General features: G+C 37.6%; 1 protein-coding gene across 2 annotated transcripts in view; it reads right to left on the bottom strand.

The window, feature by feature from the left end:
• The window catches only part of Plekha8 (pleckstrin homology domain containing A8), a 49758-nt gene that overhangs the window by 22700 nt on the left and 917 nt on the right, over nt 1-26141 (bottom strand). Inside the window, exons 2-7 of one of the 2 annotated variants that reach the window (XM_042685004.1) lie at nt 10903-11019; nt 9330-9485; nt 7633-7757; nt 4891-5049; nt 4351-4391; nt 2780-2937 (exon numbers count right to left, since the gene is read on the bottom strand). In XM_042685004.1, coding sequence (XP_042540938.1) covers nt 2780-2937; nt 4351-4391; nt 4891-5049; nt 7633-7757; nt 9330-9485; nt 10903-11019 — 756 coding nt within the window. The remainder of the gene's footprint in view (nt 1-2779; nt 2938-4350; nt 4392-4890; nt 5050-7632; nt 7758-9329; nt 9486-10902; nt 11020-26141) is intronic. The other variant, XM_042685005.1, reaches the window with a different exon arrangement.

Below are 26141 nucleotides of genomic sequence, written 5' to 3'. Positions count from 1 at the left end.
CAAAGTACAAAATACTGATGACAAATCTATTATACATTTATTACAAAAATTAATACAATGTCATTAGTGAAAATTCCTACAGAACACACAAAATTCTATGAACTAGATGGCACATACATATATATCTATAAACATATATATATATATACACACACACACAAAATGGGCTTAATTCATGTATTTGTATGTGCACTTTCACTGTACAATAAATACTGCACCATTATTTCATTATCATTCATTGCATTCACTATTCTTCAACACATGATTTCAATGATTGTAATAATACATCATACCAATATGGAACACATTTAGGTACCTTCCAAAATGCTACTATTATAGTCAATCCTCACTATGAACATGTTCCATATTTGTGAGTTTGCCTACTTGCTAACATTTATTCTTTTTTTTTTGGGGGGGGGGGGGTCCGGTTGTGGAGCCTGAACTCTTGGCCTGGGCGCTGTCCCTAAGCTCTTCAGCTCAAGGCTAGCACTCTACCATTTGAGCCACAGCGCCATTTCCGGCTTTTTTCGTTTTGCTTATGTGGTGCTGAGGAATCGAACCCAGGGCCTCTGGCATGCAAGGCAAGCGCTCTATCACTGAGCCACCTTCCCAGCCCTAACATTTATTCTTAGTCCCAAAGTCAATGCTTGCATTTTTTCCAGGTGTTTGTGGACATGTACAGAGTGCTGAAAATCTTGTCTCCTGATGCACACATTCTTAGCTGAGAGGGAACAAACTGATGCTCTGCCTTCTTATTTTAGGACTCATATCATAAACAAATGTCCTTAGGGCCACATTTTCTGCCCATTTAGTGTTGATTTTGTTATTTAAAAGGGTCCTAAGTGTTGTGTTGTTCAATGCACATAAGGACAAGAAAGCTGTAATGTGACTCATAGACAAAATACGTGCTTTAGATTAGTTTCATTGAGGCATGAATTATATAGTACTGTTGGCTACATGGTCAGTGTTAATGCCTCAGCTGTATATAAATCTCTATCTATATATACACATACATAAAAACATTATATTCAATTAAGTACAAACATATTCTACACAACCTAATGTATTAATGAAAAATAAAACATATAAAACAAGGTTATGTATTGATTATTTGATAAAAATATGACCAATGCTGATCATGTTGGCTTACAGCTGTGATCCCAGGTATTCAAGAAGTATCAGTAAGATCATAGTGCAAAACCAGCCCAAACAAAAAACATGACATCCTATCTGAAAAATAGTCTAAAGTTAAGGAAGAACAATGAAAGGGATGCACCGTATTCATAACCTGCCTTCTGAATTGAAACTCCTTTGTACAACTGCTTAATAAAATAATAATAATAAAAGTAACCTAAAAGCCAGGCGCCCGTGGCTCAGGCCTGTAATCCTAGCTATTCAGGAGGCTGAGATATGAGGATCGTGGTTCAAAGCCAGCCCAGTCAGGAAAAGTCTGTGAGACTCTTATCTCCAATAAATCACTCAGAAAACCGGAAGTGGCATTGTGGCTCAAGTGGTAGAGTGCTTGCCTTGAGCTGAAGAACTGAGGGACAGAGTCCAGGCCCAGAGTTCAAGCCCCACGACCAACCAAAAAGAAAAAAAAGAAAAGTAACCTAAAGTAAAAAGGGATGGAACATGGCTTAAGTGGTAGAGCACTTGCCTACAAAGTGTAAGGCCCTGAATTCAAATCCTAGTATTGCCACTCCTTACTTTAAGAAAAAAAATTATTGTAGCCAAATGTTTGCAGCATAAAAATTCTGGATTTCATATCGATCAATAGCAGTATTTGCTAATTCAGTATTTTGAGTGACCTTATAAAATGTAACTACCAAAAGTAATGAAAATTTATTACAGTGCCCCATAAGGAACATACTTGTCCATAGATCTTTGTCTACAATCTGATTATTCCCTGAAGAAATACTCCTAGAGATCAAATATATTTACTCAATATTGCTATTGGGTCAAATATAGGACAGTGTTTTGAAAGAAATTCTCTTGTATTTACTTGAGACTTTAATGTGTGTTACTTTTCTTAAGTTAATGGCTAAGATTTTCAAAAGGTTAATACTATATTTCTTACCTGACTAACCAGGAAAAATTGAGTTTCCTATTTCAGGACAGATGAAAACAATTTTAATTTTAGTAATCATTAATAACAACTAAAACTCTATCCAATACAATTACTTTTGAGTCACCTGAAGAAAGGGTTTTTATGGTTAGTGTCAATGGAACAAATTTACAAGTCAAACTACAGATTGTGTTTTGTTTTGTTTTGTCAATTGCAAGGCTTGAACTCTGGTCCTGGGCACTGTCCCTAAGCTCTTTTGCTCAAGGGTAGTGTACTACCACTTTGAGCCACAGTGCCACTTCTGGTTTTCTACTAGTTAATTGGAGATAAGAATCTCCTAGGCTTTGTAGCCTGGGCTGGCTTTGAACTGCAATCCTCAGATCCTCCGAACTGACAGCTTTACAATGCTAAGTTAAAAGGATTTTGAGATCCAGCAAAAAGAGTCAGTCAAGTATGTACACTCCTCTAAATGTGTTTACTGAGGACCATAAACATCACAGCCAAGAACATTCATTCCCTTCTCACCACCTCATCAGATGGGATGACAGAATAATGTGACTCCACCAATCTGTCTTACCAAGTCTTTAGGCTCCTTAGGAGACACCTAACATGCATCTCAGGCTAGTGTCTATCAAGTGTTCTAGAATGAGAATGAATCAAATGCCTGAGTTTTCTATTGTTCAGTGGTTTGCTTTAGACTTTATATCTTTTTACCTGTTAAATTATCCTCTGTATTTTCTTTGCTTGATAGGCTGCTGTCTATCTCTGCAGATTTCAAATACAAGGGACTTTCATTTTTCATTAGGGTTTCTTCATCACCATTTATCTCCATATTTAAAGATCCATTTCCACAACTGTTCAACTCCATTTGCCTAAAATTTTTTTAAAGAAAAAAAATCAGTAAGGCAGTGATGGATCTTAGATGTTATTCTGATGGACAGGGAAAGGGCTTATAGTCATCAAATCCTTTTAACATTGATTACAAAACAGAATTGTTAATCCCATGCAAAACCTCTCAGTCTCTTATAGACCAGGGCAAGTAGGTGTTTGCCTACTGAGTAAACAGGACACTTGTGCATTTCTAAAATAAAAGAGCCACTAATGGCTGTTCCTATACTCTTTGACAACCCATCTCCCTGTTCCCTGCCAGCACCACAAAATAGTAATTGACAGCTTTTTGGTTTTCAATTAGCATTTTCCAGGTGCCACATTTAACACTTAATTGTTTGTCTTACCTCAACTTCTTCCTGGGAGGCTTTATCTGAACACTAGCACTTATGCTTGGCAATTAACTTCCCAGAAGCCAAATGCTGTGGTCAGCAGAGTAGTCCTGTAGCTTAAGTGAAAAATCCCTAGAGGACTACAACACATTCTGAATGACCCGATATCAGGAAAAAAACTATTTAACATTCAGATGAAATAGCTTATTCTATTTGTTAATGGGGCAATCATAACTCGTATTATAGGTGGTTCTACCTACCTAGATTAGAACAAAAATATTTTCTTCTAATAAAAATAAGGGGTGACACAAGGAAAAGCATTTGTCATTTGTTACTTTCTGAAAAAAGTATTTAGCCAAGCAATTAAAAATGCTGGTATATCTGGAAGCAATAACTTAAAAAAAAAGCATTTATAAAAAAGACTAGAAACCAAACTGGGAATAATAAAGAAACAATAGTATTCAAAAGGATGAACTATTAAATTAATACAGAATAATAAAGATCTGTACTACATGGACATCCCACATAACGTAAGGTAAAAAGACCCTGATGACTATGTAAATTGGTACTTTTTCTTTTTTCCAGCATTGGGGACTGCACAGGAAATCTTATAAATGCTAACTAAGCAAGTGCCCTACAACTAAGCTACACCCTAGACCAGTGTGTATGATTTTTTAATTGAAAAAGCACTTAACAGAAATGGAGGTAATTTATATTTTATATTATTTTTTTCATCTTTAAACAAAAGAGTAGTTATATTCTCTTTCCTGGATAAAAGCACACTCAATATTCAACTCTTCTATAACACTTCAGTAACACTAAAGAGATTAAGTTATTGGACATAATGGGTGAGATCCATACCTCAAGGCAAATGTCTGCATTTTCCCATTACTGTTGAATCCAAGGAGTGTTTTGCTTCAAGCTCAACCAAAATGGTTTCCTTCTGGTATTATCTTAAATCATGGGGCAAGCCACTACTTGATTATATATATTATTCCTTTTTCAAACAAGGAATAAACATACCTTTTTTTCTAACTTATAGAAAGGAAAAAGATGTGACTGTACCTTTCCAATGAATTATGAACTGGAACAACAGGATGTTTTATCTTTAAAAGAAGCAAAGGAAGTAAATTATACACATTAAAGTTACAATAGAGCATTATTTAGAAACTTATCACATAAGAAACTGGTAAACAGCCATAACATACACTGCTCTACTGAACAGAAACAATTTTATAAGCATACACAAATTGCGTGTGTGTGTGTGTGTGTGTGTGTGTGTGTGTGTGTGTGTGTGTGTGTGTGTGTAGAGGGTGGGGGAGAGAGAAGGTGGCCTTTTTTCAAAGACTTAATTATCATAGCCAAATTCCTGACTTTCGTATTTAAACTAAGTGTTAACTGTTAGTAAACAGCAAATTATGGTACATAATTATGTTAAATATGAGAGTGTAACAGAGAAATCCTTTCCTTCAGATAACTTTGATAAAGAGTGGGGCTTGCATAGGAGTTAGTGCTTGCAAAAAGTATTAGGCAACAAAAATACATCTTCAAGCTTTTCAATTTTTCATAAAACACTTTTGCAGCTAAACTGAGCTAGCCTCTTACCTTGCTGGATTTGACCACAGCCAGCTGTGGTGATGCTGGAGGGGTCCGGTACAGCAGCTCCGAGGTAAAAGCTGCATTTGCAATCTGCATGCATTCTTCCAAGGTCTTTAGAAAAGTATTGCAAGTTGATTTGAGTAGAGTTCCCACATCAATTCCTTCCTACAAAACAACCAGTGAAGATTCTTTTGTCTTGCCAAAAAAAAAAGAAAAAAAGAAAAAAAGAGAAAGAAAGAAAAAGAAAAAGCCCAACTGTGTTATGTCCTTAGAGATTTTTTTTAACAATAATAATGTTCTCTCCTCTTTGCTAGGTAAATACATACATCAGAATGATGGGAGGGGTGGTATCAATCAAGATGCATTGTACTTATAAACTGATTAGTTTATACAACTACTTAAAGACAATAAAAATGAATTTTTTTCTACAAGACCATACCTAAAGATATTACTGGGGAAAAAAAGTAAAATTATCTATTTACCATATATAAGTCTTGCCCTGAGTCAGATCCTTTATACATATCTACCACTAATGGCAGGGAAAAGGATCTTTTCCCAACTCAACAATGTAATAGTACTTGGTGAGATTCTAAGGTAGACTTGCATAAAACTTCCAGAAATCATGCATCATTTGCTTTTACTATGAATTATTTCAAGAGGTTCAGCAACTTGAATTCCTTTAAGCCACTAACAGATTTTTTCTTCCAAGGTAGTTTATTTGTTCTGGGTGACTTTCTTCTGATGTGTGTGTGTGTGTGTGTGTGTGTGTGTGTGTGTGTGTGTGTGTGTGTGTCTGTGTGTGTCTGTGTGTGTGTCTGTGTGTGTGTGTGTGTGTGTGTGTGTGTGTGTGTACACACCAATATTAGAACTTGAACTCAGGGCCTCAAGCTCTTACTTGGCTTTTTTGCTTAAGGCTAGAACTCTACCATTTGAGCCATGCCTCCACTTGCAGTTTTTTGCTGGCTAACTGGAGATAAAGAGTCTCATGGATGTGTCTGGCTGTGAACAGTGATTTTTAGCTTTCAGCTTCCTAAGTAGCTAAGATTACAGGCATGAGCTACCAGTAGCTGACAGTGAGCATTTTTCTTGTGGATGCTGGTATTAGCAAATTGCTCAAGTAACTAAAGCTACACATTTAATAAAAGAGTGAGGAAAACAAACATCTTACTGGTCTCTACATTTTCCTCAAATCTGAATTTGTTCTGGGGCCTTGTGCTCTCACTTGGCTTTTTTTTCTCACAGCTGATAGATACTCAACCACTTGAGTATACCTCTAGTTCTAGCTTTTTGCTGGCTAACTTGAGATAAGTATCTCTCCAATTTGTCTGCCAGATTTACTCTGAACAAAGATCTTCAGATCTCAGCCTCCTGAGTAGCTAGGATTATAGGCATGAGGCCCAAACTCCTGGCTTTAAGTCTATAAATTGCCAATAAAGCTCCAAGTGACTCTGAGATGGACCATACTTTCATTAAGCTCCGGTAGCACTTGTAAGATTGCTTTATTTGCATTTTCCCTAATCTCAAGATTAAAGCTTTTCTACATCATATCACAGACATTTCAACCATTGGCCTGAGTTAATTTTTTTTTGCGTGGGGGGGTCGGGGGGGGGGACACGGGGGGGGGGGGACCGCGGGGAGGGAAGATGTACAAGAGTACAGTTTTCCTACCCATTGTAAGATAATAGAGAAGCATTCTTGCCTTTAACCCACTAGATACCAGTGACACTCCCTAAATCAGGACAACCAAAAAAAATGCCTCCAGATACTACCAAATGTCTCTTGGGGAATCCAGTTACTCTGGATGAACAATCACTGCTCTCAAGTATAAACTCTGCATGAACAGGATTGTTGTTTTTGGTGTTCCTCTTCGCTCCTCTTCTACCAGCAGTGTGGAGCTGATGAATAAGAAAGCCTAAACGCAAGTGACTGAAAAGGAGTTAAACCACTTTCATTAGAAAGACCTTAAAATAAGTATAGTATGTGTTCTACACCGTGAGAATTAAAACAAAGGAAAACCTGCATGTTCCTCATGTCACAGACGTAAGTTGTTGATGATAACTTCTTGAAAGCATGGCAGAGGCACTCTCAAGTTAGTGTGAGCTATTCAATACACAGAGTGATGGAGAACAGTTAATGTTCTTTAGGGGGAATGTATCATAACTCCAGTAATAAACATTGAGAACAGCGATCTTCAACTGTGCATGGTGGCAAACACTTATAGTTTCAGTAGTCAGGAAGACTGAGGCAGCCTAGGCGACATAGTGAAAGCCTGTCTCAAAATCCAAAACAAGTGAAACTTTAAAAAATGCAATCCTTGCTGAAAACGGAGAAAAATAAAACTGAAAGCACTAGGCCATTCCAAAGCACCAAACTTACGGTGAAGTCCTATCAATCTCATCAAAAGTAGTAATTAACCTTGCCAGGCACTGGGCTGACCTCTTACTAACCCCATCTTAAGAAATGGTTGGGTAGGACAGGTAAGACTATTTTCAAAGTGTAGTATGAACTGGGAAGAAACATAGTTTGTATGTCAGTTCTGAAGCTAAAAGATCAATTCAATCAATCCTGAAACTGTTTCAGGAAGGAAAATTCTATATTTCACATGTTGCGAAGCACACTTTTCTACATTTTCTTCTAAACTTAGTAAATTCCAAGATAGAGATTCTGTGATAGTAAGCATCATTTATAAGCAATTTTATGCTATTTTTCCTGTATAATATCAATAATAACACTAAAATAATACTTTACCTCAGAGTTAGAAATACCAGTTGTAGTGACTTCTTTTGTTTTATCTACTTGCTGAACAAGGAGGTCACAGTAGAGTCTCAGTTCCGACATTTTGGTTTTCAAGTTTTCAGTGTTTTCAGCAAATTCTAAATAACGAAACAATGGTAATATAGTACTGAAATGAATAACCAATTTCCTAGTTAGTATATTATATAAAAGTGGAATATAGGGGCTGGGAAGGTGGCTCAGTGGTAGAGTGCTTGCCTTGCATGCATGAGGCCCTGGGTTCCATTCCTCGGCACCACATAAGCAAAAAGAAAAAAGCCGGAAGTGGTGCTGTGGCTCAAGTGGTAGAGCGCTAGCCTTGAGCTGAAGAGCTGAGGGACAGTGCCCAGGCCCAGAGTTCAGGCCCCAAGACCCGACCCCTTCTCCAAAGAAAAAAAGTGGAATATATAGTTTATGTCAAAAATCAAAGTTTTGTAGTATGGGTTACAGATGTGATCAATAAAGATATAGGAGCAAGAAGAATAGAAAAAGGATAGGTGCAACGATGGGTGACGTAATATGCATTATTTATCAAGACATGACCAGTACAGGAGACAACACTGCATCTGAACCATCCAATCAGAATTGGAAGCAGAGTCAAGGGCTCTGACACAGAGTTTTTCCTATGTAAGACAGGGCCAGAGTGATGAACTTGTGATTGCACCACTCTATTCATACCTGGGAAACAGTATCCTGCTATGTCCTATCAGCACCAAGAGCATAGCTTGTCATTTTGGCTGAAAACAGCTTCAGCATGCTGTCTGTCTGGACTAATGGCAGGCACCCAGCCATTATCAGCACAGCCACCAGAGACACCCTGGTGCTGAGGCTCTACTACAATTATTACCACTTCTGTGTCCTTTCCCATGAAAAGCTGCACATTACCACTGCTCATAATCAAAGCAATAGCTTCAAAAATGTATACCTGATGTAGCAACAAAACAACCAATGATGAGGCCATTGTACTAGGTCTACTTGAAGAATTAAAAACGTGCTACAATCTTTTTGAGAAACACTCCCTAGAATATGTTTTTCCCACCTCATTCCATTCCAACCAATCCTTTCCACTGTACACACATCTGCAGGGCACAAATGGCAGCAAGGAAGAGTCAGGCAGTGAATCTTGGGCACTCTTGCTCCAGTCCAAAGAAAAAGAAAAAGTCAAGTCATGCCATGATTTTCAAAAGATCTAATGTCAAGTTAGTGAGCATAAGCAGCCGCAATCTGGTAATTACGTATCTATCCAACCTCAGGGAAAGGTAGGAAGAACAGAATATTTCACTACAGAAAAAAATCCTTACCCAAAGTTTCTCTAACTCAGCCACTCTTTCCTGAGTGGGTACTACATCATTTCATATCATCATTAATACTCATAGGAATCCTCCCAAGGTAGGTGCTATTATCTGTTTTTCAAAGATGAGGTCACTAAGGCTCAGAAAAATTAAATGATCTATGGGAAAATTATATAGCCAATAAACTACAGAGCCATTATTTGAACCCAGGTGTGTTTGGTTCCAAAGCTTGCACTCTATGTACTATGAAATGCACCTACTGAGATTCATAGCATTTATATGATACAAAGAGCTGGCTAGGTAGTCAGAGACATGATAACAAATAAGGGAACCAGTGGGTGATTCCCAAGGTTCTCACATCAGAGGACAATCCATACTTGCCTTTCTCCTTCTGGGTCCTACTGTCTGTCAGGCAAGCCTTGGCTGACCCCAGGGCCACCAGCCACCGCTGTCTCTCAGCCACACTTCTGGCCTTCAGGTAGAAATACTGTTCCCCAGGGATTATCAGGTCCATGCGAGTATTATCTACAGAATGAACTAGGAGCAAGCAGTGCAGGCGTTATCTATAGAAAAAACTAGAAGCAAGCAGAGGAGAGTGTGACCTAGAAGAACTGTGCTTGGGTAGCTTCTACCCACCCAACTTTGGAATTACTGAAGCCTTCTTCCCACACAGGTAAAGGCTCACTAACTCTTCTAGTTCACAGAAAGTTCTATTTAATCTACACAGCTCTGCTGATTAAAAAAAAGAGTCAAAGCATTACCAGAAAACAATCACCCAATTTAAGTATTGCTGCTCTGAGGCAAAACGACCTCAGTGCATTCTGCTATGGTTTGTATGTGCTCTGGTGCAAAGAGAATGTAGGACCCTCCCAGGAGCTCATGTGTTGGAACAAGGTTCCTAATGTGGTAATAAGTGGTGGTAGTTTAGTGAGGAGGTCCTCAGGGACACTACTTTTGGAGAATTAAGTTCTTATAGGCCTCTGGTTAGTACTTTGGGGGCTATTATAAAGGAAGAAGACAGGGTTTTTTTCCCAATCTCTCTAGTTTCCTGTCTTACCATGTGATCTATTCCTCTTGCACAAGCTTCCACTGTGATGTCATTTACCATGATGTATTTCACCTAGATACCCTCACCAGACCTAGCACCAAGCTATTTAGACTTTCAACCTCCAAAACTATTAAGCAAATAAAACCTGTTTCTTTATATATTATCTAGACATGGACTAATATACAAGCCAGCAAGTAATGATTTTTTAATATCATAGTTGGATTTGTCAACAGATAAAAAGCACATTTTTAACCACATTTTGGATTATTTGGCAAGCAAGACCACAATACTTTTCCTCAATACTTTTTTCCATACTTTTACTATCCTTGACAACTGAGACCGTAAGTGCAAAAATCCCCAGATCCTTTTGGAAGAAGAAATAAGCAAAGCACATTTTTCTTCACACATTTCCCCCCTCTCCCACATTCCCATCTAATCTGATATTTCTGAGGCACATATTCTAATCATGTCTCAAGATACCAAATTCAAGTGTAGGCTTATATTTTTGTTTTGCTTTGAGAGGTACATGGGAGTAGGCAGGTATGTGTATGTGTGTGTGAGAGAGAGACAGACAGAGACAGACAGAGACAGAGTGAGTTTGATACTCTATTAAAAACTGAAACTTTATATAGTTACTGGCCCAGGTAAGTAGATGATTAAGGAATAAGCACTAGCTACTAGCTGAATGATTAAGCAAATTTCTCTAATTTATTTTGACCATTCTTTAACCAATCTCCTTATAAAAACTGACTTAGGTTTGATTTGCAAATCTTTCCTGTAGTGATGTGACACAATATAGCTCGATCTGTACTATGAGAGAGAGCAAAGAAAGTCACCAAGGGGCTTTTTTACTTTTCCAGAAAAAGGAAAAAAAAAATAAAACCTTCAAGTCACTTGGTTTCTCACCTTGAATTTCACAGACAGCCATTTGGATGCTCCCCTTGCAACCTTTCCAAGCATCTTCAGGAGAATCATAATAGGACAATATTCCCCCACAGAGAAGGAACCATCGAGGCTGCCAACCTGAAAACAAAAGCAGAGTATTATAGTAATTACATCAGCTGAGTAATCTACCATGACTCAGAAATAGGACCTAACACAGGCACCGAGGTCTAGCTTCAAGGAGCTAAGGAATTAATTCCTAAGAGAATGAAGGAGGTTAGAAGAGACTTCTATGTTTGACCCCATTTTAATAAGATGAAAAATAAAAAGCATTTTTAATCACATTCTTAGATAAGAGGTCTGATAAGAATCAGCAACAAAGTGATGATTCTCCCAAGTAATAGGACTTACAGATGATTTTCATTTTCTTTTTACATTAATTTTTTTACTCTAAGATAATTATGTTACTGAAATGAGTAATATTACTAAATATTATTATTACACTTATCTTTCTTTCTTCTGATTAAGAAAAATTGCCAGAAATTTGGAAACAGCACAACAAAGATAGTGACTTTTTGACAAAGGTCACACATAATCTTTGTGAGCACTAAATACAAGTAGTGTGCTATTAAGCCTACCTAAAATCACACAGCTTTTAGGAGAAGGCAACCTTATTGAATTATATAAATTGTCATCTTGAAGGGTTAGCTCCAGTCACTTCAATATTGGAGATTTTCAGGAGATAAACCACATTCAGTAAATATAGACATCTAGTCCTCTCTCATCTAGTCCTCTCAGACCACTTAATTGGTATATTTTGAGCTGGGTCTTCCTCATTATTTATCATCCCTGATTTTTTTCTACATAAACTGTTCAGGTTTCCTCAATCAGACATAGTCTGTCCTATGTCTGAAACACCCCATCCTTCAGGGCTCTACTGCAGCTGAGGCAGTGGGAGAAACAGTGTAGGTACAGACATCCAGTGGACTGTTGGAGACTGCTTCATACAAATCACATGGGCAAGACACTGTTATCTAAATGATATGAATTTATTATACTATATAGAGAGATTGATGTACCCCTAGGGCACCTCTAGTCTATGATATGACACAGGGAAACTCCATTAGTAATCAAAAGGCTGAACTGTCAGCACTAAATCTAAAGTCAAGGGTAAGCAAGGTTTTCATTCCTCATTCACTTTATCATGGATGTTTTTTCTAGGACAGAAATACTCAAGGCCTCACAAGTATCATGTCTCTCACTCCCTTGAGTAAATCTGGAAAAACAGCATCCACTCTCTAATACCTAAACTAAAATATCCTAACATACAATCCTTTGTCACTGAGGTAATCTTTTCAGAAACTATAGTTCATATACCTTTTGTTACATTTTATATTGAAGACTCTTTCCAGGGAACCAGATCTTTTATAGGTCTATAAACCATGTGATAATCCATTTCAAGCTAAACCACTATTTTATGTAACATAAGAAAAAAACTGCCAATTAAACAATGACATGAAACATGATTAGCATTTTGGAGTTGAAATCAGTCTTAAAAGTGAAAAATTGTGCTAGTTTTATCTTAGGAAGCTGAACAATGTTAAACAGCTTCCCTCCTCCACAAAATATATCTGTAAGAAAATTTAAAAATTGCTAGGTAGGAGCAACAATGCTTGATAAGGAATGTACTCATTACTTTGCTCATGTAATTGTAACCCCTCACAATAAAAAATAAATAAATAAATAGGTAAAGGTAATGGTAACTAAAAAAAAATACTTTCTTTAAAAAGGGCTCTGTATTTATACAGAAGTTGTAGTTACACAAGAGGAAGTTTAATATGTCACTATTTTATCCTGTTTTACTTTTTTTCTTCTTCTCATTTTATTTGTGTTTATGAAAATATGATCATGAGGTCCTTAATTTAGTAGCTGGCATATGCTAATAACAAAACTTGTTTTTTGCAAACATAAAGTTCCTGGATTTTTCAAAAGGCATGCGAGAGACCAGAGACCAGCCAATTCTCATTCCCCTTAGATAAGACTGAAATGCAGTGACAATCTAGATTAGTACTAGAACACATTGCTTTTTTATGATATCCCTCTGAGAAACTGGGATAGAGCCCAGGAATGTATTGTAGGGGAAAAAAGAGGCATAGATGATGGAAAGGCCATTAAGGAATTGCTTGTTGTAAATTACCCTGGAGTGACCTTGGAAATAACAAAATACTCAAAGTATCAAAAGTACAGATGAAAACTGTGGGTCTGTACCAGTCCTTGTTCGCTCGGATTTCTATTAGACTGATCTTCCCCTAATCAGCTCACAACTCCTTTGTGCTATCCTCTACTGAGATGGAATGTGGTATCAAACTCCTTCTTTGGCTGGAAATACAGGAAATGTCAATGAGCAAAAAATAATTTTAGTTCTCATCATCTACCACTGTCAGAAGATGGAGAGAGGAAGAGGGAAACAAGAACATGTAAATGCCAGTTTCATATATTTTATATAATCTAGAACTATTTCACCACAGAAATACACTCAATAACTGGTTTGGGCAATTTAGCATTATATATTTCCACTCAGAAAACTCCTTTTTCCATACAGCTATGTAATTTAGGCCTCACTGGTGACTCGTATAACCCTGTTCTCAATGATAGTTCCAGAAAGGACAACTGTCTCAACCAGAGATAATGCTAGTATTTTTGCTGAGATGGGGGCAAACAAAAAGTCTGCTTCTTGTTTTATTTTGGTCTAAAGATATTTTTCTGGAGCTTCTGGCAGCCATTTTGCTAAAACAAAGATATAAGCATGCTAAGTCACATAAGGGGAAAGAAGAGTTAAGAGGATTTGAGGGGCAAAGGAAGAAGAAAGCAAATCTAGATGATAGTGCTTAGCCTCTCAATCAGATCTGGATGCCTCATGGACTTTTCAATTGAGACAGCCAGTGTCCCCTTTATTTCAAGGCTGGCAGAGTTCTCACTAAATATAATCATCTCATTAAATACATAAAAAGCACTTGACAATGCCTCTTCATGATAAAGCCAAACTAGAACTAGAAGGGAACTTCCTCATCCTGATAAAGGCATCTCTACAAAAACCCACAACATATGTGCATCATTGGAGAAGACAGGTTATTTGCTCTTACCACTTCTATTCAACATTATAGTGAAGATTCCTAGGGCAGTTGGGCAAGAAAGTAAAATAGAAGACACTCAGATCCAAAGTGAAATAACAAATTTAGCTTTATTCACAGATATGTTCTTATGTAATTAAAAAATACAGAGTGAATTCAGCAAAATGAGAATTCAAATGTTTTTCTATACAGTGGCAATGAAAAATCAGAAAAAATATTTAAGAAAATAAAACATTTACATTAACACCAAAGGAAATACTGTAAAAAAAATTAACTAATGTAGAAAACATACCCTAGAGAAAAGATCATTACTGAAACTTTAAAAGATCTGGAGATCATTCTTGTAAAACTGCTACAAGATTTTTTTCCCTCACATAATCTAAATGCTTTTCTACACATAATAAGAAACTGTTTGCAAATTTCATGGGTTTTCTTTTCTGTTTTTGTGTGTGTGTGTGTGTGTGAGACAGGGTCTCCCTAATATTGGTCTTCAATTTGTTGGCTCAAATGATCTACCTCAACTTCTACACTAACTGGAACTACAGGTTCTTGTAACCACATCCAACTAAATTTTTTTTAATTTGACTAAAGTGTCTATCAATATATACAATATACATATATAATACATATATAATATGTATTTCAACAAGCATAGCTTTCTTCAAAAATACATACTTAGGAAGTGGCGCTGTAGCTCAAGTGGTAGAGCGCTCGCCTTGAGCTGAAGAACTGAGGGACAGCTCCCAGGCCCAGAGTTCAAGCCCCATGACCGACAAAAAAAAAAAAAAATACATACTTATATTTGGATCCATATAGATATTACTCATGTTAATACTGTATAAAATGTATTGCTTTTTAAAATTCTCTTACAATCTCCTTTCATAAATTAAAATGTCTGGGGCTGGAAAGGTGGCTCAGTGGTAGAGTGCTTGCCTTGCATGCATGAGACCCTGGGTTCAATTCCTCAGCCCCACATAAACAGAAAAAGCCGGAAGTGGAGCTGTGGCTCAAGTGGTAGAGTGCTTGCCTTGAGCTGAAGAGATGAGGGACAGTGCCCGGGCCCAGAGTTCAGGCCCCACAACCGACCAAGAAAATAAAATAAAATAAAATAAATCAAAATGTCTAAACAGAAATGTTTTTCTTTACAGATTCAAACCACATGTTTTGTGAGTAAAACCTACTTACAACTAAAAAATACAGCAGCTTCTCTTCCTTTTTCCCCAACAGCCTTGTAACAAGCAACTCATCCAAACATATCAATATAGAGGATGCAGGTGCACAACACTCCATGAAATAGCCACTTAAACTTCCATGAAATAAAATTCAATCTTCGAGAGAGCATTCTGAGTTTCAATATGGCCAAAATAGTCAATATATAGGAAAACAGCCACTATTTTCCCCAAAATATTCCCTTGTGTTACTCCTTCATAATCTACCACTCTCCTCACTCTTGACCCCTGGACAACCACTGTAGTGTTTTCCTTTTAAGTATAAAGTATGTTCCAATTTTCTCCCAGACTTCTTTGACTTATGTATTACTTTGAAATGTTCAGTTAAATGTCCTTATATTTAGAAATTTCCAGACTTTTGTTGTTGGTACACTATTTGTACTAGAGACAATAGAGTAAGAAAATAGTAAAGACATAAATCATTCTTTTGATACGATTATTATGGCCCAGTATGTGTGTGGCCTATCTTGGTAAATATCTGGTGTAGATTTGGGGGGAAATTCATTACTTCACTGTATTTTGTTTAGCTTTTCTTTGTAATCATGGGAAAGATAGGTAATAAAGGGTCACTCTATCTTAGTTCAATAATCACCCTCTTAAATAAGTAACTAGTGTTAGTTAGCTTTTTTCCTCACTGTGACCAAAATACCTGAGAATAACAAAAGAGGAAGAACTATTTTGGGGGGGGCTCATAGTTTCAGAAGTGTAAATCTATCATGGTGAGGAGGGGAGCTCACACCATAAGAACTAGGAATTAGAGAGATTGAGGAAAGGGCCAGGGGCCAGGTATATCCATCAAAGACATGCCTCCAGTGAGCTACTTCTTCCAACTAGGTCCTACCTCCTAATGTCTTCAAAGTATGTCACAAACACTCAAATGTATGCGTTTTTTGACATTTCATATCAAACCACAACATATGCTCATGCTAGAATACATCCTATTGTTCAGTCTATAAGCTCATCATAGTTCATCCACCAATTCCCATCACTTCGGTGGTTTCCACCGTTCACTTGGGTGCTCTAACCCAAGATCCTCTCAGATACGATTCTATATTTCAGCTTCCAAAGTGGAGCTACAGACAGGGCAGTAACAAAGACAGATTTATATTTATTTTTCTGCTAGGTCAGTCAATAAGATTTTTGCTGCAGCTAAGGGGGAGGGGGAAAAAGAGAAGAAACACTACTGATGGAAACAGATAGTAATCTAGCATTAGCTAAATTATAGGATTCATAATTTACAGTAATTAATTCCACAGAGCATTTTTGATCTGTTATAATTTGCCAGGCTTGTAGATTCAGAGAAAAGAAGATCACAGTCCTTAAGAAGTGGCAGTTTAACCATGCACCAGAAGTTAATGTCTGCAATCCTAGCTACTAAGGAAGCTGAAATCTAGAGGAGCACAGTTTAAGGTTAGCCCAGGCCAAAAAAAAAAAAAAATCTTCAAGACTCCATCTCCAAAACAATTAGCAAAATGTCAGGCTAGAGGTGTGACTAACCAGTTCAGCAAACAAGTGAGTTGAAACCTGGTATTGGCAAAAAGTGATAATCCAGGCAACTAGGCAACTAGCTGTAATTACTACATAAAACCCTCCTTAGAAGCCTTTTGTTAAGAGTCTGTTGTAAATTACCTCTAGTGTATGCTTTGGGCAACTAAAGTGGATATTTATTTGCTCCAGATAGTACTTCTTGTATATCCCAACAATACTTCACTTAATAAAGACACTTTGGTCCAAGTTCAAATTTATAACATCTAGATGTGTCATCTCAAGCATGCCTTCTAATTCTTCTGGGCATTAATTCCTAGTCCAATTCCTCTGCCCATCCCTCCAAGTTGATCACTGAGTGTCATTCTCAATCATCCTATTTCTACTCACAGCTTTAACATGTGAAGCCGTGGAAAAGACAGCATCATGCAGACTTGGCTCAAAACTCATAAACTACGTAACTCCAAGGTACTTATTTATCATGTGAACTTTAGCTTATTCATCTGAGAAATGGAGGCAATGTCTCCCCCATATGCCCTCAAATGAGCTGGGCGCTGGTGGCTCATGCCTGTAATCCTAGCTGCTTAGGAGGCTAAGATCTGAGGATTATGGTTCAAAGCCAGCACGAGCAGGAAAGTCCATGAGACTTATCTCCAATTAGCCACTCAGAAAACCAGAAGTGGAGCTAATGCTCAAGTGGTGAAGCGTTCACTTTGAGCTGAAGAGCTGAGAGATATCACACAGACCCAGAGTTCAAGCCAAACGACTGACAAAAACAACAACAATAAATCAATAAATAAATAAATACCCTCAAATGTTAACAGGCTGATCTCTATTCAAGTTCAGTATTATTGGCCAGTAGAGGGAGAAAAGCAATGTCAATCTAGATAACCAAAGACTAATATTCAAGCACATTAAAGGTACCTCAAATTTGCCTCTAAAATCCCAGTAGAAACACCAGAATGTAAGGTTAGCACCTAATTTCCTCTAGGGACAGGATATTTTAATGTATGCCCAGGCCTTGTCAAGTTACACTTGAATCTTAAATATCAAAAATCACCAATTTAACTGGAAATTCATTTTTGTGGTGAGCATATAAATCACAACACAGGCAAAGCAGTATCCTCCAAAACTTCTTAGGCTCTACTAATATGAGATATTAATACTCAAAGAGTTTTTCTTGAATAAACAAATGAAAAGGACCATTAGATAGTGTTAAAAGCAAACTGGTGAACCCATGCCCAATTCTTTTTTTAATTTTGTTATATTAATAAATTTTTTATTGTGAAATACCATACAGAGGGGTTACAATTACATGAGCAAGGAAATGAGTACATTTCTTATCAAGCATTGTTGCCTCCTCCTGTTTCCCTTACTATCTCTGCCCTCTGCCCCCCCGCCAAAAGTTGTAGAGTTCTTATATATTAAGAACAATCCATCCTTGTCTTAGACAACACAGGAACAATTCTATCTGATGGAAATACAGAAAGTGGTCCAGCAAGTATTTTGCTTGCTTAGATGTGAGAAAATACTGAGAAAAGTCAGCTTTCTCTGTAATTGCAAGTACTTTCTAAATATAGTAGACTTTTCCATCTCTTCTGATGTTGCCACACACTCTACAAGTCAACATGAGCCTGAATCTAGGGAGAGAAATGCCAAGCATTATGGTAGTTTGGGGATATCCTCTCTCCCTACTGTAGCATTCATTTGTTTTGTGTACAACAGTAGCTCCACACCCTATTTATTGTCTGTTTCAAATCCTAGGCTTAATGAAATTTAACTGGCTTTTACTTAATCTAAACAAAAGTAATTTTAACAGGAAGTGGAAAGAATTAAACATTAAAAGTACAGTCCCCAACATTCCCCAGCCTTTTTCAGTTCATAGACCACTTCCATCAGACCACTTAAATCATATCCAAGACTCTAACACATCATATCCAACACCTCCAATCATATAACACATGAGAATCAGCAGGAACTTTTTTTTCCCATGGGATGCCAGTGAGCCAATTGTAAAACATCTCAACAAATTAATCTTTCTTCAATCATTAGTTTAGTGACCTATAAATACTATTTATCCAAAAGGGGTCATAGGACAGTAAAGTCAATTCTAAATCTTGATGATTTATTTAGATGTTTTCCTTTATCATTTATACCCCTGACTGTCAAAGGGAGTATTTAAGAAAAATATATATATTCTTAGAAGTTATAAGGAACCACAATTTCCCCCTAAAGGGTGAATATAAAGAGACTGGATTAATTTTGCAGGCATTGTTTATCAAATCAGCTACTCAATTAGTCTTACACAACTGTGCACCAGGTACGCTGAATATATCATTCATTTCATCTTCTTTATGTGTATGTGTGTGTGCATGTGTGTGCATATGTATGTGCATGTGTGTATACATGTATGTGTATGCCAATACTATAACTTGAACTCAGATCTTAATGCTCTTGCTTAGCTTACTGCTCATGGCTGGAACCTGAGCCACACCGTCAGTCTGGGATTAGTCTGGCTTGTTAGTTTGGAGATGGAGTCACACACTTTTCTGCTTGGGCTGGCTTCAAACTTCAATCTTCTCATTTCAGTCTCTTAAATAACTAGGATTACAGGCACAAGCCATAGGTGCCTGTCTCTATTTCATCTTCTTAAGAAGCCCAAGCATGGCTATTATTCCTGTTGTCATTTAAAAGCTAAGACTCAGGGAGACTAACTTCCTTAAGGGATCATCACTAGTACGTAGTGGAACAGAAATTCAAATTTAGGGCTTTCGAACTTCAATTTTTTTGTGCTTCATCATTCACACATACTGGCTTGTGAATCTGTTATCATTTAAATTTTGAATTTTTCCCCAAAGGTCTAGCTCTTAAATATTTGGTCCTCAGAATGCTATTACTGGGAAATTGTGGAAACATTTAAGAAGTCAGATCTACTTGGAAATCTTAAGGCCTTTGAGAGAATGCCCTTGAAGGGGACTGTGAAAATCTAGACCTCTTCCTTACTCTATTTTTCTTCCTGGCTATATGAGGTAAGTGATTTACTTGCCATGTACTTCCAAGCCCAAAGCAGTAGGACTAAACAATCATGGACTAAAGCCTTCCACAGTAAAAGAAATCTCTTTATAAGTTAACTATATAAAAATTTCCTCACAGTATCAGAAAACTAACACTGTTACTGAATTACGTGGGTAAAAGTTAACCATCAGCTAAACAAGAATGAAGTTGTAGCTCTGTCTTACTTCATATACAAAATTTAATTCAAAATGAATCAGAGACCTAAATGTAAGAACTAAAAGAATGAAAGAAAGAAAATAAAACTAAATATTCATGACCTTGGAGTAGGTAATGATTTCTTAAAAGTACAAAACTAAAAGCATAAGCAATAAAAGAAAAAAATTGATAAGCTTTACTACACTAAAATTTAAAAGTTTTATGTTATGATACCATCAAGAAAATGAAGAAAACAACAGATAAAATATTTGTAAGTAATATGTCCAATAAAGAAACATATCCACAATAAAGAAAGCTTGCAATTCCATAATGAAAAAATAACCAAATTAACAAATGGGCAAAGGAACATTTCTCCAGAGAAAATTAAAAAGAAACATAACAATGACCTGTACACAACAAGATCAGTAACATCATTAGTCAGGGAAAACTAATCAAAACCACAAAATTGCCATTTTATACCCACAAGAAGAAGCTAACAAAAAACATTCAGTAACAAATGTGGGCAGGAATGTGAAGAAACTGACCCTTCTTTGATTGCTAATGAGACTATAAAATGCTATAGCTACTTTGAAAAACAATTCACAGTTCTTCAAATTGGTAATTTAAAAAGTTAGGAAGTGGCGTTGTGGCTCAGTGGTAGAGGGCTAGCCTTGAGCGGAAGAGCTGAGGGACAGCGCCCAGGCCGAGTTCAAGCCCCAGACTAAAAAAAAAGAAGAAGTTATCATAAGACCCATCATTCCGCTTAGACAGGAACCCAAGAGAAATGAAAATACTTCTATACAAAAAAAAAGTGCACACAAACATTCACCAAAACATTATTCAGAACAGCTCCCAAATGGGATAAAATCCATCAACTAAAGAATGCCTGGGCTGGGAAGGTAGCTCAGCGGTAGAGTGCTTGCCTTGCAAGCATGAGGCCCTGGGTTCGATTCCTCAGCACCACATAAACAGAAAAAGCTGGAAGTGGCGCTGTGGCTCCAGTGGTAGAGCGCTAGCCTTGAGCTGAAGAGCTAAGGGGCAGCTCAGACCCAGAGTTCAGGCCCCATGATCGGCAAAAAAAAAAAAAAAAAAGAATGCCTAAGCAAAATGTAGTATATCCATACAATAGAATAGTATTTGACAATAAAAATGAACGAATTACTGATATGGGTCAAGACAGATATACACAGATATGGAGATAGAGATAGAGATATGGAAAACAAACCAAACACAAAAGAACACATATTTTATGATCCTATTTACATGAAAGGTCTATACTCTGCAAATCTATGCATATAGATTAGTGGCTGCAAAGGGCAGGTGTAGGAGTGACTCCTAGTATGGTTTCTTCTTAGGTCAATGAAAATCTTCTAAAATTGATTGTGCATTTACTTATACTACAGCCCACTGACCTGTACATTGTAAATACATTCATTTTATGGTACCTAAATTATTATCTCAATAAAGATGTTAAAATCCCAACCCCCCAAAAATGCTGACCAGTGGCTATGAGACCATGAATCCTACTTTGGGCCTACATATTCTAGGTATCCTCCTGGTATTTTTTACATCATACAAACATAAGGGAAGAGTTACCTTCCTTTGGAGGGGAGCAAAATTATAGTGACAGCATGAAGCAGGCTTTTGTTATTTTTGGAGTACAGTACTACAATGTGTTATTATCCTAACCTGATGGACAGGTCCAAGAAGACTACCCTGGAACTCACAGCAGCAGCTCTCCTTCCACTGAATGGGCACAAAAATGACCTTAAACTGCAGTGGAAAGCACAGCTTAAAAATCTTTTTGTCATAAAACATATGTACAATATGGGCACCCAAAGCTTTCTTCATTTCTGAACTCCTCCCCATCTCCTACCCAAGCTACTGTATTCTAGCTCAAGCATACTTCAGACATAGGAACATCATGAATTAGATAGAATTATATGACAAGCAGGAAGGACTTTTAAAAGCATTATGCAATGGAGCACTGATTCCAGAGTCATTCACTCATTGTGTGACTACAGTGGCATTCTGGTATCAGTGTTTTTATCTGGAAAATGAAGGTAATAAAGGCAATTGCTTTTCAAAATTGCTACAAAGAGCAAATGAATACAGGTGAAATGTTTAGAATAGTAGCTGATACATTTTAAGTGCTAGATTTTATTTTTCTATTCTTATAAACTGGTAAATCTTTTTTTTTTTGGGGGGGGGGTCAGTCACAGGGCTTGAACTCATGACCTGAGTGCTGTCCTAGAGCTTTTTCACTCAAGGATCGAGCTCTAGCCACACCACTTTGAGCCACAGCACCACTTCTGGTTTTCTGGTGGTTAATTGGAGATAGGTCTCACAGACTTTCCTGCTTGGGCTGGCTTTGAACCTCAATCCTTAGAACTCAGCTTCCTGAGTAGCTGGGATTACAGGATCCTCAGATCTCAGCCTCCTGAGTAGCTAGGATTATAGGTGTGTGTCACCAGAGCCCAGCCCTTTTGTTTATAAATGAGGAAAACATTAAGGCTCAAAATGATGGAGATATTATTAACTTTAATTCTCTGATTCCTGGGTCAGTGTGCTAGAGCATTAGTATATAGCCCTCCTTTAAGATGTAAAAGATTCAAATAACAAGCAACAGTGCCAATCAGTAGTATAGTGTGTATATCACTACACGTAAGTTTATTCCATTCTTTTCATACAAATTTAATGTGTTACCATCTGAGAGAGATTTAAACACTAAACCCCAGAGTATTTGAAATGGCTCAGGTTTTCTTTGCCTTTGCTTTCAAGGTTTATCAAAGGAGCAATGGGTACATAACTATGCTTAGTCCGTGAGTGAAAATAGAACACATTCATACAAATTTTGTATTATTCTCAGGGACTGATTTTTCTAACTAGTAACTAATACCTATAAATTTAATTAAAGAGACTCACAAAATAACACTAGTATTTTGCACAATGCAATAAATGTGGAAAGAATGATACAAGATGTCTCCAGCCAAGTGGGTCACCTTTCTTTTCTTCAAACTCTGTCTCCCAGCATTTCCAGTTCCTGAAAAGCTCTCCAAAGTAGCCTCCAGCACCCAGCCAGTTAGTTAGCTTGCTTTGCTCTTCAGGTTCTGCTGACTTAAAACAGCCCTCTTCAACAACCTAAACACACCTTATCTTTCTCTTCTTCCCTCCTTCCTTCTTTTCCCCCTCCCTCCCTCTTTCCCCTTCCTTCTCTCCCTCCTTCTTCCCTCCATCTAATCTCTTTATTTCTCTCTCACTTGGAACATGCTTCGCACCACTTTTATCTTTCTGACCTACAGACTACAGGCTCAAGGAGGGAAGGAGCTGTCTGCCTTGTTCAACACCACAAAGCCTAGCAAATAGCAGAAGTCAAATAAAATTAACAACATCAAAGGTTAAGGATGTAGCTCTTGGGTCTCAGCTGCACAAGGCCCTGAGTTGATCCCCAGAACCAAAAAGAAAGAAAAAGAGAACAAAAAAGGAAGAATGAGGAAAGAGAGAGAGAGAGGGAGGCATTGATATCCTCCAAGAATTCAAAGGATCAGTGATAAACTGATTTAATTCCTCCACTCAAATTTGTCAAAGTATTCCAAATCAAGCTGTCCACATGACATATAGATATATGTATATATATATTCCATAAAAAGTTGCATAGGTTATGAATTCAACTTGGAGAAAATTTCAGAATAAACAAGACTTTGGATTGGGGTTATATATGTTTTAAAGTAACTGTGCAAAACCATACCAAGCTATTTTTAAAGCATCAGAAGAAAAAAGTAGAAATGTCGCTATCATAGTTTCATACACAAACATGCTATTTGTGGCAGGACAAATAGCAAAGTGGAAGAAACAAGAATGCATGTAATCCTCACAGATAATTACCATTCTTTTCCAAAGTAGATTTATCTCTTAATGAAAGAGAAAGTGCTGAACCATAATTCTAAGTATATCCAGAAAAGTAGCCAGTGTTGTAATGGGCTTCTAGGATCAGGTGCCCACAAGGAAGAGGCATGTAGGCTCTAAGACCACTCACGAGTGTGAACTTCTTACTTGGGAGGAAAAAAGTGTTCTCATGTGATGGCCCTTTTTTTTGGTGGGTCATGGGACTTGAACTCTGGGCCTGGGTGCTGTCCCTCAGCTCTTTAGCTCAAGGCTAGCACTCTACCACTTGAGCCACAGTGCCACTTCTGGTGTTCTGGTAGTTTATTGGAGATAAGAGACTCATGGACTTTCCTGCCCAGGCTGGTTTTGAACCCCGATCCTCAGATCTCAGCTTCCTGAGTAGCTAGGATTACAGGCGTGAGCTACTGGCACTGGGCTCAGTGATGCCCATTTTGTCTGTTCTTTTCCAACAGAACAGACAGTATGGGCATCACATCAAAAAGATCCCAAAACAGCCTTCTAAAGCAATTTTGCTTTACTGATGAATACACAAGACAATGGAGAGAGAGAGAGAGAGGAAGAAGGGAAGGAGAAAGAGAAGAGAAAAGAGGGGAGGAGAAAGGGAAGAAAGAGAAGTGGGAAGTGGGAGGAAGTGGGAGAAAGGGAGAGAGGGAGAAAGATGTGTTTCACCAGGAAACAGATATACACTAATAGCCCTTACTGTCCATATAGAAGGAGGGAAAGAAACAAAAACAAAAAGTTGAGGGCGGGCGACTGGGGAGAGGGTTAGTAAGAGTGAAAGGAAATAAAGGAGAGGAGATGAATAACCAGCAACTACATTGATTTAAGGGCATAAGATGAACACATGTGAGAGTTTATTACAGAGACTAGAAAGATAGTGTCCTGATGAAGCCTCCTCTTCTAAATGAGCAAAGTGCTTGTTAGCACCTGATGTTTCCCAAACAGACTCACCTTTGAGCTACCCACATCTAACCTACTCTAATTGTTGATATCATGGAAGATTCTTGAAAAAGAGGCCAAATGTTCTAAAAAAAAAAATCTCTCCTCACTTTCTGTCTTCTATGATTATAGGAAAAATAAACAACTCAGGGCTAATCACTCTAGGCAAAAGGAAGATATTCTAGATATACCCAACAGGTGCATTCTGCAAATTGAGCAAATTAATTTTGCTCACTTCCTCAAATTAATTTTGCCAAGGAATCCTGGTTGGCACACCCATTCTTAGCACACCAGAGAACCATATGGTTAACTTTAAACTACAATATGCTTAGACAATTTTTACACCTAAGAAAGGGTGGGACAATCTCTCCTCTAAACTTCAACAGGCACAGGGATACATTACCATTAAAAATGTAAATGTCAGATAGGCATTGGTTGCTCATGCCTGTAATTCTAGCTACTCAAGTGGCTGAGATCTAAAGATGGAGGTTCAAAACCAGCATGGGCAGGAAATTCTGTGAGACTCTTAACCTCCAATTAACCACCAGAAAATGGAAGTGGCACTGTGGCTTAAAGCGGTAGAGCACAAACCTTGAGCAAAAAGAGCTCTGGGACAGTACCTAGGCCCTGGGGTTCAAGACCCCTGACTGACAAATACATAAATAAGTGTTTAGCCCATTTTCCATAATTTAAAAAAAGTTACAAAAAATGTGCCTAGCATAGTTTCCAGCATAAAGCTTGTTTTATTTGAATATATGTACAAATGATTTTTTTAAAAAGATCATTGGGAATCATCTTCACAGCTGAAATATCGTTATTTCTCAAGATATTTGGAAAGTATTTCTAGAAATCGGATATGGTGCAGGAGAGTGTTTTCTATAACCATTCTACTCGGCCTGAAAAGAAAATGATTTCTTTAATACTTATGTTCATTGTTATGGTGATTTCTTGAAACCTCTGCTTCAAGAACCTTCCAAGATGCCAACAATTAGGATAGGTTAGATGTGAATAGCTCAAAGGTGGGTCTGTTTGGGAAATGTCAGGTGCTGACCAGCGCTTTGCTCAATTTACAAGAGGAGGCTTGATCTTACTAAAGTCTCTGTCAACTCCCGGACTTGTTCATCTTATGTCCTTAAATCAAATCTAATTGCTGGTTGTTCATTCCTCTCCTTTATGTCCTCTCACTCTTAAGAACACACACACACACACACACACACACCACACACACACACACACACCACACACCACACACACACACACACACACACACACACACACACACACACACACCGCTAGGGAAGACAAATCAGTAACTCTGGAGCTTGTCAAACAGTTGTTCATCTTATGTCCTTAAATCAAATCT

The sequence above is a fragment of the Dipodomys spectabilis genome, unplaced genomic scaffold (genome assembly GCF_019054845.1).
Source record: "Dipodomys spectabilis isolate Male_0828 unplaced genomic scaffold, ASM1905484v1 ptg000092l, whole genome shotgun sequence".
In the NCBI taxonomy this organism is placed as follows: Eukaryota; Metazoa; Chordata; class Mammalia; order Rodentia; family Heteromyidae; genus Dipodomys; species Dipodomys spectabilis.
This window is presented reverse-complemented; position numbering and strand designations above follow the sequence as displayed.